Below are 11,343 nucleotides of genomic sequence, written 5' to 3'. Positions count from 1 at the left end.
ACAAACAAACTGACATGAAAAACCTGGGGCCAATTAATTCAGCATTGGGAATAAAGGCCAAACAGCCAATCCCCCCCAACAGATTTATCTGGCTACGGGACACACAAAACATTAACACAAAAACACTCATACCTTGGCGCCAGGGAGTCCAGGGGGCCCTGGAAGTCCAGGTAATCCAGGGGGGCCCTATGAGGAGAAGAGATCTCCTCATTTAATAGAATTTTAAAAAGTACTGTGGTGACACATGTCGTGATAAACCCTAGAAAGTACTTACCATCAGGGGTATGTTGCGAATATCCTGTGGAGGAATATTAAATGTTAACAATAGTTTTTCTACATCTAAGAAAAGTGTAACTAAATAAGAGTGACATACATTTTCATTGTTGTGGATTTCAGCCTTTCCCGGCTCCCCAGTTGGGCCTGGAGGACCCTATAAGGTGAAAAAGATCATTTTCATCATGAACATAATGATTATAAATTGGACATTTTATGTACTATATGTCAATATTTGCAGCATGCTGTTAAGTATGCCAGTTACAACTTACTCTTTGTCCAGCTGGGCCTTCAGGACCTGCTTCACCCTAGAGGTTAAATGGATGTATAACACTTACATTCCCCATAAACATTCTCAACTTGTGTTAGTATTTGGAAAGTCATTAAAATGTTCTTTTTAAGTTCTTTCACAATGCTGTTTTTTCTTACCTTATCTCCCTGGTCGCCTTTGTCACCCTGTAACAGAAACATCATACAAGATGTACATCATACATGACTTCCATGAGCATGATCGTTTGTTGAAGCTGTACATACTGAATACATAATGAAGTCTTAGCTGAACAGAGTACAACTTATTACTATTAACCAGACAAATAGGTTTTGACTAATAAATACAGAGTTTTGACGTCTAATGTAATATTGTTAATCATGTAGAGGATGCTGATGTTTTCAAAGTTGTCAGTGATACTTTTGTGTCTTTATTCTGTATTTTTAAATTTAAAATTTCTATGACAAAAACCCTCATGAAACACTAAAAATAGGATCCTTGATAAAACTCTGATGAATACACTACCTTTAAATCAGGTATTCACTGACAACTTATAATAATAATACAACCACTAGGAACCTCATATTTCTGCATAATAAAGTCAGTAACCCTCATAATAAAATCAATTCTAATACACATATTTTTAGGTGGTTCACACAATGAAATGATTCACGTGGAATGCACATTGTTGCTTAATTAGCAAGCATTAACAAGAAATCTACATCGGCAGACAGCATTTGAGAGCATAAAAGTTAATTTTGACCTTGGAAATAGCTGTTTAATTAAAGAAATCTTGCCTCAATGTCCACTTACTAGTTTTTTCTGGAGTTTTTCATCTGCATCTCATAATAATAATAATAATAATAATAATAATAATAATAATTATATTAACTTTATTTATATAGCACATTTAAAAAATAACATTAGAGTTTACAAAGAGTTTACAAAGTGCTTTGACAGACAAGGCAAAGGAGCCAAACAGAAATGCCAAACAAAGCAATAAAGAGACGAATAATAAGACAAGATCACATAAAAGCAAGTCTATAATGATAAGTTTTAAGAAGTGATTTAAAAGAAGTCACTTTTTCTGCAAGCCTTATCTAAGCAGGTCAAAGCTGAGGGGCCCTGATGGCAAAAGCGCATTCACCTTTAGATTTAAGCCTCGACTTTGGAACAGCCAGAAGGGCCACACCTGAAGATCTAAGGCTGCGAGCTGACTCATATGGTGTCAACATTTCCTTTATGTAGCTTGGGGCCAAACATGCTTTAAAAGTGATCAGTAAAATCTTAAAATCAATTCTAAAATGAACAGGGAGCCAATAGAGAGAAGCCAGGATTGGGGTGATGTGATGTCATCTGTTAAAACCAGTGAGAAGCCTAGATACTGACTTCTGAACTAGTTGGAGGCGAGAGAATGACTTTTGGTTTAAAGTTCTTATTTGAAGGAAGCAGGATTGGACAACTTTTTTGATTTGTGGTTTAAAACTTAGATCAGAACCCAAATTTCTGGCAGTGGGCTTCACATTTGCAGACAGGGGACCAAGGCCATTCTCAATGAGACTAATAAGGTGTGTGGAATTTAACAATATGATTTCTGATTTTGAGTTATTGAGTTGAAGAAAATGTTCTGCCATCCAACAGTTTACATCGCTGAGACAGTCTAAAACGGCAGCTAGGCCTTTTGGCACAGCAGGTCTCAGGGGAAGGTATATCTGTGTGTCATCTGCGTAGCAATGAAAAGAGACGTTGTGACGTTGAATGATTTACCCAAGTGGAAGCATGTAGAACATAAAAGTGGACCTAAAGTTGAACTTTGCAGTATGCTACAGGTAATGTGAGTTGTAGAGGATGCCCGAGTCTATTAACATAAATAAAATTCTGAGGTTAGAGTGTTTCGCTAAAATTAAATTAGAGAAGAAGGATGTTCTTGTTTCTTTAACTGCCATTTGATAGTTTTTCATTGCATCTTTCCAAAGTTCATAAATGGTCTTCATCAGCGAATTAAGTTTGCTCAGTTGACATGGAGATAGCTCAGTTGTCATCATGTAACCTATAGTTTGTATGGAATTTTGGTTAGGTGGTCATATATGATAATTATATGGGGGGAGATGGTAACTCCTCTATCTGTTCAAAGATGGTCTGACATCAGATGTGAATGTACTCCATGATCTTTCTCCAGCTGTCCACTGACTCCTGGTCGATGACCTCTGACAGTGGATGCTGTGAGTGGTTTTGGTCTGGTGACAGCTGATGTTGTCCGTTTCCATTGTTCATTCAGTCTTTTGTCATCAGGGTCCTTGCTGTTTCACTGCTGTAGTGTTACCCACAGCTGTCACATGTGATGTCTTCCTCTGGGGTCCTGTCTTTAGGGTATACTAGCAGAGATCTTAAGGTGTTGAATGGCTTGAGGTAAGTATGTACAGGTAAGACCCACTGGGATGCTTCCGGTGGTTCCTGTTGAGTTAGCAGTGTCTGTCCTGGTCTTAAGTCATGGTGGGATTCTCATCATCTACTCCTTGCACCGGTTAGCCTGGAGTACCTTGACCTGCTGTACCTCATATTCTCTATCCTCCTCCTCACTGATGAAGTTTTACTGTGTGTAGAAGGGACCTTACCATAGATAAGTGATGATATCAGAATTAGAATCTGAATCAGAATCAGCTTTATTGGCTAATTATGTGTACACATGCAATGAATTTGACTCCAGTTTTAAGTTGCTCTCAATGTAGTTACACACAGAACAATTTACAGGAAGATAGATATAGCATACAGCTAAAAAACAAGGACAACAAAGCTGAACAGATAGGTAAAAATAAACATAACTACTAACTACTACTACTACTATGTACATACAAGTAGGTGAAATAAAAATAGGTAATATAAATAATAATATTATATAAATACATATAAAAACCTACAATGACCAACAACATGCAATGTCTATATACAATACAAGCGTTCTGTAGATTATAACAAATACAAATAGTGCAAAGGAATAAATGTTGAGTGTATAAACAATCAGATTACTTTATATACCTTGGAGTGCACCTGGACGAGCCGGCTTTACTTCCTGCGGGGGCTCAGAGGCTTAAACATCTGCAACAAGATGCTAATACAGCTGTTCTACCAGTCTGTGGTGGCCAGGTAGGTAAGTGGATGTTTTAGTGTTACAGGGTTATTGACACTACTGATTTAACTGTTCATCAGAGTGATGGCCTGTGGAAAGAAACTGTTCTTGTGTCTTCTGTTTTAGTGTACAGTGCTCCGTAGTGCCTACCAGAGGGGAGAAGTTGGAACAGGTTATGTCCAGGGTGTGCTGGGTCTGCAGTGATGTTTCCTGCTCATTATTTTCCCTGCAGTCCTGACTGTCCATTGTAGTCTGTCCTATTTGGTTGCTGATCCAATCCAGACTGTGATGGATGTACAGAAAACAGACTGGATGGTTACAGTGTAAAACTGGATCAGCAGCTCCTGAAGCAGGTTGAACTTCATGAGCTGGTGCAGGAAGTACGTTCTGGTGGGCCTTTTTGATGATTGTATCAATGTTGGATGCCCACTTTAGGTCCTGGGAGATTGTGGATCCTAGAAACCTGAAGGCTTCTACAGCAGACATAGTGCTGTTTAGTATGGTCGGGGGCAGTGTTGTGGGGCTCCTCCTGAAGTCCACTGTCATCTCAACAGTTTTGAGCGTGTTAAGTTCCAGGTTGTTATGACAGCACCAGAGGGCCAGCTTTTCAACCTCCAATGACTTTCCTGTAGTAGGTGATGTCCTGCAGGACTATGCAGGCCTGTCATCTCCATGACAACTGAGCAAACGCTGATGGAGACTGTAAGATGTAGTTGAAAGCTCTAGAAAAAAGCAAGTTAGTAAGCTAGTAAGTGGACTTTACTTCAGATTATTTTTTCAATTAACATTAGCACATCTAATGGTTTCTGACAATCCATTCTTCTTTGATTAAGAATAAATCGAAGAATGCATGTATGAGTGTTGTTAGAAATAACTGCCAAATGGTATTACAAGGTTTGTACAGTACAACAATAAAGACTTAGCCAGCCCACTTCTAAAACAGTCATTGAAGGGACAATTCGGCACATTTTATGTGAATGTCTAATCAGTGTTGATGGTAAATGCAGTCGATTGAGGCAATAAATTCCTCAGTGTGTGCTATATTAAGCAAGAAAGCTGAGGTCTTCCTGCATCCAGTGCCGTCATTTGAGTTGACAGTGACGTAGTTGGAGGCAAGGAAGAACTACAGGCTACTTCAGCTTGGATTTCTAGCTTCTGCCTCTGGGTCGCAAGGGGGCCACTCAAAAACCAATCTTGCTTGTTCTCTTTGCTTGTATTGCAAACTAGCTATGAGTGCAGAGGATATTATGGACAAGGATACATTTTACAATATTTTGGCTGACTCGGATATTCAGCCATATTTATTCGAGCCAGAGTATACGGCCAAAGAAATGCAGCGGAGAGAGGCCAAGGCTGCCACTGCAGCTGCATCCATGCAAGAGGATATGGACGGCGGGGGACCCTCCAGAACCTGAGCTGCTGAGAGCAAACACCGACTGGTGGTGCCTTTGCTCAAACTGCCCTCCGATGTCAACAGAAACTGAATCATTCTGCTGAAATGAATTTCAGCATGGGCAGTTTTGTCACCGAGGCTAACCCAGAGAGAGCCAGAGTGTGCGTTACTATGCATGAAAGTTTTACTCCTCACCAGGACAGAGGTGTGCTGGAGACCTTCTACAAGATCCCGACGATAAACGGGAAAAAAACAACCAAGACCAGCAGGGCTGAGAGGGCAGATGACCATTGAGTAAGTATTTTTGTCACCTAACACTATGTTTTGGCCAACAAAGTAATAGCTAATGTTATACGCTAGAGTGGTACTCCCAAAGGCTTAGGTGATGTTGGACTAATGTTGTAATATTGAGGGAGAATCAGGAGAAACTGTGTGAAAGTTAAGCCTCATTTGAAGCCAACTAAAAAACGAGAGTAGTAGGTTCAATGCCGGTTTTTTCATGTTGCATTTTTCTGCAGTGCTAGCTGAAGTTTGCACGCAATGCACCCTGATACATGCAGGCACTGCCGGCATGGCTCCGCAATAATATAGCAAGGACTGAGGAATTTATTGCTTGAATTGACTACATTTAACCATCAACACTGACTGTACATCCAAATGGTGCTGAATTTTCCCTTTAAGACTGGCTAATTATACCAGCCATTATAAAAACACTTCAAAAAACACCATTTGAAGCACAGCTAACAGCACAGAAAGGTAAAACAAAACACACTCAGACTTAAGTGGAGTTTTGGCCAGTCACAAACAAAACACTGATGCAATGAATATCTGACTTTACAGATGTCCAGCTACTAGAGGAATAAGGTTGACAAGAAGCACAAGCAGACAGTTAGGATGCTTATTCCATTCCAGGCCTACCCTGTAGCCCCTCTTGCCAGGGATGCCAGGGGTACCAGGGACACCAGCCTGACCCTTTGCAGTGGATGAAAGACAAGTAATGACCCTCTGATCTGATTGGGTATGTAATAACTGCCACACACACTGCTCAGATATAGGGGTAAATGACCACAACAAGATTGAAAACAACTACAACGAGATGAAAAGTGACCACAAAGAGATGAAAAACAACTACGAAGAGACACAAAATGACTACAAATTACATCTTGGGAGTCGTTTTTCGTCTCTGAGAGTTTGAGCATACTGGTTCACCTCCAAAATATAATTGCAAACGTAAAATTGCAACAGACTACAAAACATGTCTCTTTCAGTCTGGGTGTCATTTTGAGTCTCTTTTAATCAGGCAGTGTTTTTTTCCTATGTAGGAGGGGGTGGGGTGGCAGGGGCCCAGTGTCTCATAATCTGTCCATGTAAAAGAATTCAGTGAAAATAAAACTGACTGATTAGATAAGATGATGTACAGTCGCAGCTGTGACCGCACAATCGCAGACATAGCTGGCTGGTAGAGGGAGTTCCTACAATCCTGTTTGTTCCAGTGGAATTGGCATGCTGTCAACTGTGTATCTGATAATGCTTTAATATAATTTCTCATAGTTGTAGACAGAGGGTAACAAGTTAAGTGCTATCACAGAGGGCTCTGAAATGCTCTGTATAGCAATATGTAAAAGAGAAAGAGATGATACAGGAATCATTTCAACAAGCTCCTTCAAACAAAAGATTAATATAACACAGACAAAATAGTGAATATTTTGCGTGCTTCAAATAAATTCTGTTGAATAACCTTCATCCTTGTCTCACTGGCATCCCTAGTTCCAGTGCCAGGAAATCTTTTGTTGACATAGTACTGTAATACCCCACATGTATCAAACGTTCAAGTTTTTTGGGTTGTGAGTGTTGTGTACCTTTTAGGCCACTACAGAGCAGGGCAACACTGTTCAAGGTTAATGCTTCCATTTCAATTTCTAGCACTTAGTTTGGTAATATATAGAAGCCAAGACGTCAGGAGAAGGTGAGAGCTTTTGTCTACATCTGACTGTGGTTATTTCCTGGGAGCAGAACACACCAGAAATCATTAATTACTATGGGTTATCCACATTATCATACAACTTTGACCTGCTTAACATATGATTACTTTGCAGAAAATGGCAGTTTCTATTGTCAGTGCATCCATGGATACAAATTCTTAATTACAGAATGCAAAGTAAACAAGCACATATCAACAATTACATTTCCCATTAATAAGAAATAACCCAATTATTAATAACCAACAACCTGTTAGTTGGTGTTACATTTTCCAGTGATAGTTGTATAATTTTTGAACAGCAGGCTATAGTCATCAAAGGACATATAAGCTTCAACAGCCTCTGACAGGTGCAGTGATCAGAAAGAGAGGCAGGGAAGGGTGGAGGTGCACCATCTCTCTTACACATCATCAGAGTATTGTAGCCTAATGATGTCATTAGGGCTGCACTTTTCACACTCATGGCGTCAGTTGGAAGGTGGAGATGGGAGGGACCACATCGGGACAGAGTGTCCACTAGCGTACGTGAGATTGTGGAGTTGTGATGGCTCAGAGGGGTTCATTAGAAACGCTCCCCAACAACCAACTGCCCCAAACAGGAAACAGCATCTCCCTTTGATCTATGACTGCTACAAATAACTTGTAGCATTCCTCTGGTCACCTCATAAGTTTGTCCTTTGCCTATTTTAACATCTCTCTCTTTCTGTGACATACAGTGGGTGTAGGTCCACATGAATCTGTCACACTGGCATGCCATATCATGATTTATCAATATGCTAATCTCTTTATTGAAGCCATGCAGCCACAGGCTTTCCACTTCAGAGGAAAAGTACAAGGAGGCATGAGTTTGAACCAATCAGTCACCCTCACAATGAAAGGAAGGACATGGAGACGCAGCTACTCACTGCCAGGGTTTCCGTAATGACTTACAAGTAAAAGTACACTTTCCATGTGTACACTAAACAGTGAAATAGTATGCTTGGTAACAGATGGACAGGATTAGGCTTAGACCAATATATCAGTGTGCTGATAAAAAGCACTTTTAAAATTAAGTTCACATAAAAGTTACATCAGTCAGCAAGTGTCACTGACAACAAATATTGTAGAAATTAGGTATTTCACAGAAAATATTGATTGTAAAATATATGAATACCAAATGACCTCTTGTTGACCTTTGCCTAACTGGTAAAGGTCAGTTAAAGATATTTTGATCAGATTTCTTACAAGCAAAAAAGAACATATGTTTTAATGAAAGGTTTTATTGTTTATCAATTGAGTACTGCTACTTACTACTCAGTACCAACAGTTTATAATTAATGATATAGTTATTTTAAGTGTCAGGCATAAGGATTCCTGTTCAACAAGCCACAATAGAAGGCAAAAAGGTGCAGCTGTGTGAGGAACAATATGTGGTCTATTTCAGTCAGAAAGCTACTAGACAAGACCTTAGATGTCACAGGGACAGCTGGTTCGAAACTTTTTTTTTGCACCTTCCCTGTCAGGCTGCCAGTCACCTATCTCCCCCTTGTTCTGGCAACCCATTCATGTCATGTCCAGTAGTTGTTCTCAGTGTGTTCCCACCATACTGCATTAGTTAATGTGCTCCCAATCCCCTCATCAGCTCCTCCTGCCATCGGTCTGTATAGAGGTATTGGGGGTAATTATTTAGCTAATTTTTGCATGAGTTACTATTAGTACTGTATTTTTCATTCTGAATTAGTAATTTTTACACTCACATCCAAAAGATTATGTTCTCTTGGGACCTAGAATTTGCAGAGTATTACATGGAATTAGATTGTGAGCTTTGTATAAAGTTGATATTTTCAGAAGACAGCTCATGGGGTGTCCCAAGGAGAAATCGAATCACCAAGGAATCATCCTCTGGGGACCATGAATATTTGGACAAAATATTGGTATTTGGTAACTTGCTCTGGACCGAAGTGTAAAATGGATAAATCTAACCCAACCTGATCGCTGATATGTTCTGAATAGTTCAGGAGATTCAGATTTTTCAAACAAGGCTATGATTTTCTAATTTCCTTACACAACAGTTAAAATGGACACAGATCCATTCAAGGATAGGAATCAGTTTTGTTAATTTTTTCATTTCAATTTGCCTATTTGCCAAAACAAGAAGTGCAGCATACAGATATATGGTCACTGTGAAGAATAATAGAATGAGGTGGGTGATTGGAGAACTTACAGTAATGGCTATGTTCCCCTCTGATCATAATATTTCCTCCAGCTGGGTAGGTCATTGCTTCTCATTTGCAGTGAAAGGAAAAAAGCCAAGATACTTTTTCATTCAGTCAAACAAGTGTGACTGTTGGCATGCACTCTCCTTTGTCATGAAATCCACTCTCTCTGTCGTTGTCTGTTGCTGGTCTCAGTTCCCACAGAGAAAGTAAAATTAAAGCTTCTTTCAAAGACAGAGCTTATTGGATCAGACTAAATCAAAGTAATATAGTATTTCACCACAGTGACAGATGGGACAATGTCCTGAGGTGGTAGTTGCCTCTGCTTCCTTCATGGCTAGACATGGGTCTGTTGCCTGCTGGGAGCTTTGGAATTGAAGAGGTTGAGTGTGGAGAAGTCATCATTTGTGGTCGGCGCCATACTGATATTAATGGTTATTGTGTATACCACAAAACCTCTGCCAGTCCCATTTTATTTCACTCTGGCACAAGGCACCAGCAGCCAGATCTCTGAGATTATATATAGAACAGATTTCCACTGGTTTGATGAAAGACTCGACCCCTTAGGCGACCATACCCTAACATTGAAGGATTAGCCTGCAAAATCACTTTCTCTTTATTATTAAACAGTAAGAGTTTTTCTAGATTGCTGTTTCCTGTGGATACCAACAAATATGTGGTTTCCTTGAAGTTTTCCCCGTTCAACTTTTTCTTCCTGTTTTCTGTCCATTTCTGAGGCTTAATGAAGAAAACACACACATACACATGGCTGCGACTGCTACTGCCATGTTGCCATGGCCAAAGGAGAGCTGTTGTAGGTGCAGGTCATCTGGGACTCCTGAGATGCTGGAGTCCATCAGAGAACACTGACCATTGCAGCCATTTACAGAAATAAGTTTACTAATTGATTCAGCGACAAGAACACTGTTGAGTTACTGTTACTGTGGAGACATGAGACCCCTGACAAATTAAGCCTGGTCCCAGACCTCTGAATCACTGCAAACATCTCAATATTGTTCAGCCAAATGTTCAGTTAAGTAGCTTTTATGTTCATCGATGGCCCTGGTTAACATGAATTTACTCCCACCATAATGCATAAGGGAAAGTTTGAAAGACTATTCAAGTTTTGTGTGAATAACCTACATAATTTTGAGAAATACACTTCCACTGTCTGCCTCACTGTCTTGTCTTATTATGTATAGGAAACAGCATACATCCTGTGACATAAGTGCTCATTGAATACATGCTTTTTGCATGAATGCTGGGTGTAATTACTCTAGCTGTTTAATGTGTCTTAGGTGCTTTTATTGGCTGGGTTTCACCATCAGCAGCTTTTTTATTAATATAATGTAACACCCAATGGTCATATATTCTCCTCTTCTCCCTTCAGATGCACTTTTGAAATATTTGAATCCCACCCCTGCAAATCCAGGGGCAGCTGCAGACACCTTCTCCACCCAGCACTTTCCAGCCATGCATCATCAAGTGCTCCTGTCTCTTCTACCTAAGACAAGCCAAGTGATGCAGCATCAAGTTCTCCTGTCCCCTCCCCCTCTGCACAGCCCACCGATGCAGCATCAAGTGCACCTGTCCCCTCCACCTCTGCACAGCCCAGTGATGTAGTATCAGACATTTACAAAAGGTCTGCACCAATAGATCCTGCTGACTGGCCATCTGTTTTAACTGATAAGGTAAGAACAAAGTTTGTTCTGAGAGGACCATACCAAATCAAAAACAGTTTCACGTTTCTGAAACAAAAACACGGGAGCATGACTATTTCACTAGTCAATGGAGAAAAAATCAAAAGAAGCTGACTATGGTACTAAAAAAAATATAGTTTACACTGCTTCTGCTTGCAAAATGTTTTCTCAAAGATTTCAGATTGAATAGAGAAGGACTAAGGGATTGGAAAAATGCAAGCCACCTGCTCAAGACCCATGAGGATTATCAGGAGCACAATACACACATGGCAACATGGAAGGGATTGGAGGTCTGTCTTGCAAAGGTACTAACAATAGATAAGCAAGAGATGGCACTCGCTGAGGCTGAGAGAAACAGGTGGCTCAAAGTTCTCACTAGATTGGTAGCAATAATTCAGTCCTTAGCTGA

The 11,343-nt window shown here is 40.1% G+C and overlaps 1 protein-coding gene across 40 annotated transcripts in view; it reads right to left on the bottom strand.

Moving 5' to 3' along the window:
* Positions 1 to 11,343, bottom strand: part of col13a1 (collagen, type XIII, alpha 1) — a 174,782-nt gene that overhangs the window by 40,543 nt on the left and 122,896 nt on the right. For 37 of the 40 annotated variants that reach the window (XM_044213813.1, XM_044213798.1, XM_044213781.1 and 34 more), the window contains 6 exons: positions 5,980 to 6,033; positions 703 to 729; positions 546 to 581; positions 374 to 430; positions 275 to 298; positions 133 to 186 (listed from right to left, as the gene is read on the bottom strand). In XM_044213813.1, the coding sequence (XP_044069748.1) occupies positions 133 to 186; positions 275 to 298; positions 374 to 430; positions 546 to 581; positions 703 to 729; positions 5,980 to 6,033 (252 nt within the window). The remainder of the gene's footprint in view (positions 1 to 132; positions 187 to 274; positions 299 to 373; positions 431 to 545; positions 582 to 702; positions 730 to 5,979; positions 6,034 to 11,343) is intronic. The other 3 variants (XM_044213797.1, XM_044213790.1, XM_044213810.1) reach the window with 1 other exon arrangement.

The sequence above is a fragment of the Siniperca chuatsi genome, linkage group LG11 (assembly GCF_020085105.1).
Source record: "Siniperca chuatsi isolate FFG_IHB_CAS linkage group LG11, ASM2008510v1, whole genome shotgun sequence".
Classification (NCBI taxonomy): domain Eukaryota; kingdom Metazoa; phylum Chordata; class Actinopteri; order Centrarchiformes; family Sinipercidae; genus Siniperca; species Siniperca chuatsi.
The sequence above is the reverse complement of the archived record's forward strand: the minus strand, read 5'-3'. Positions and strand labels throughout refer to the sequence as shown.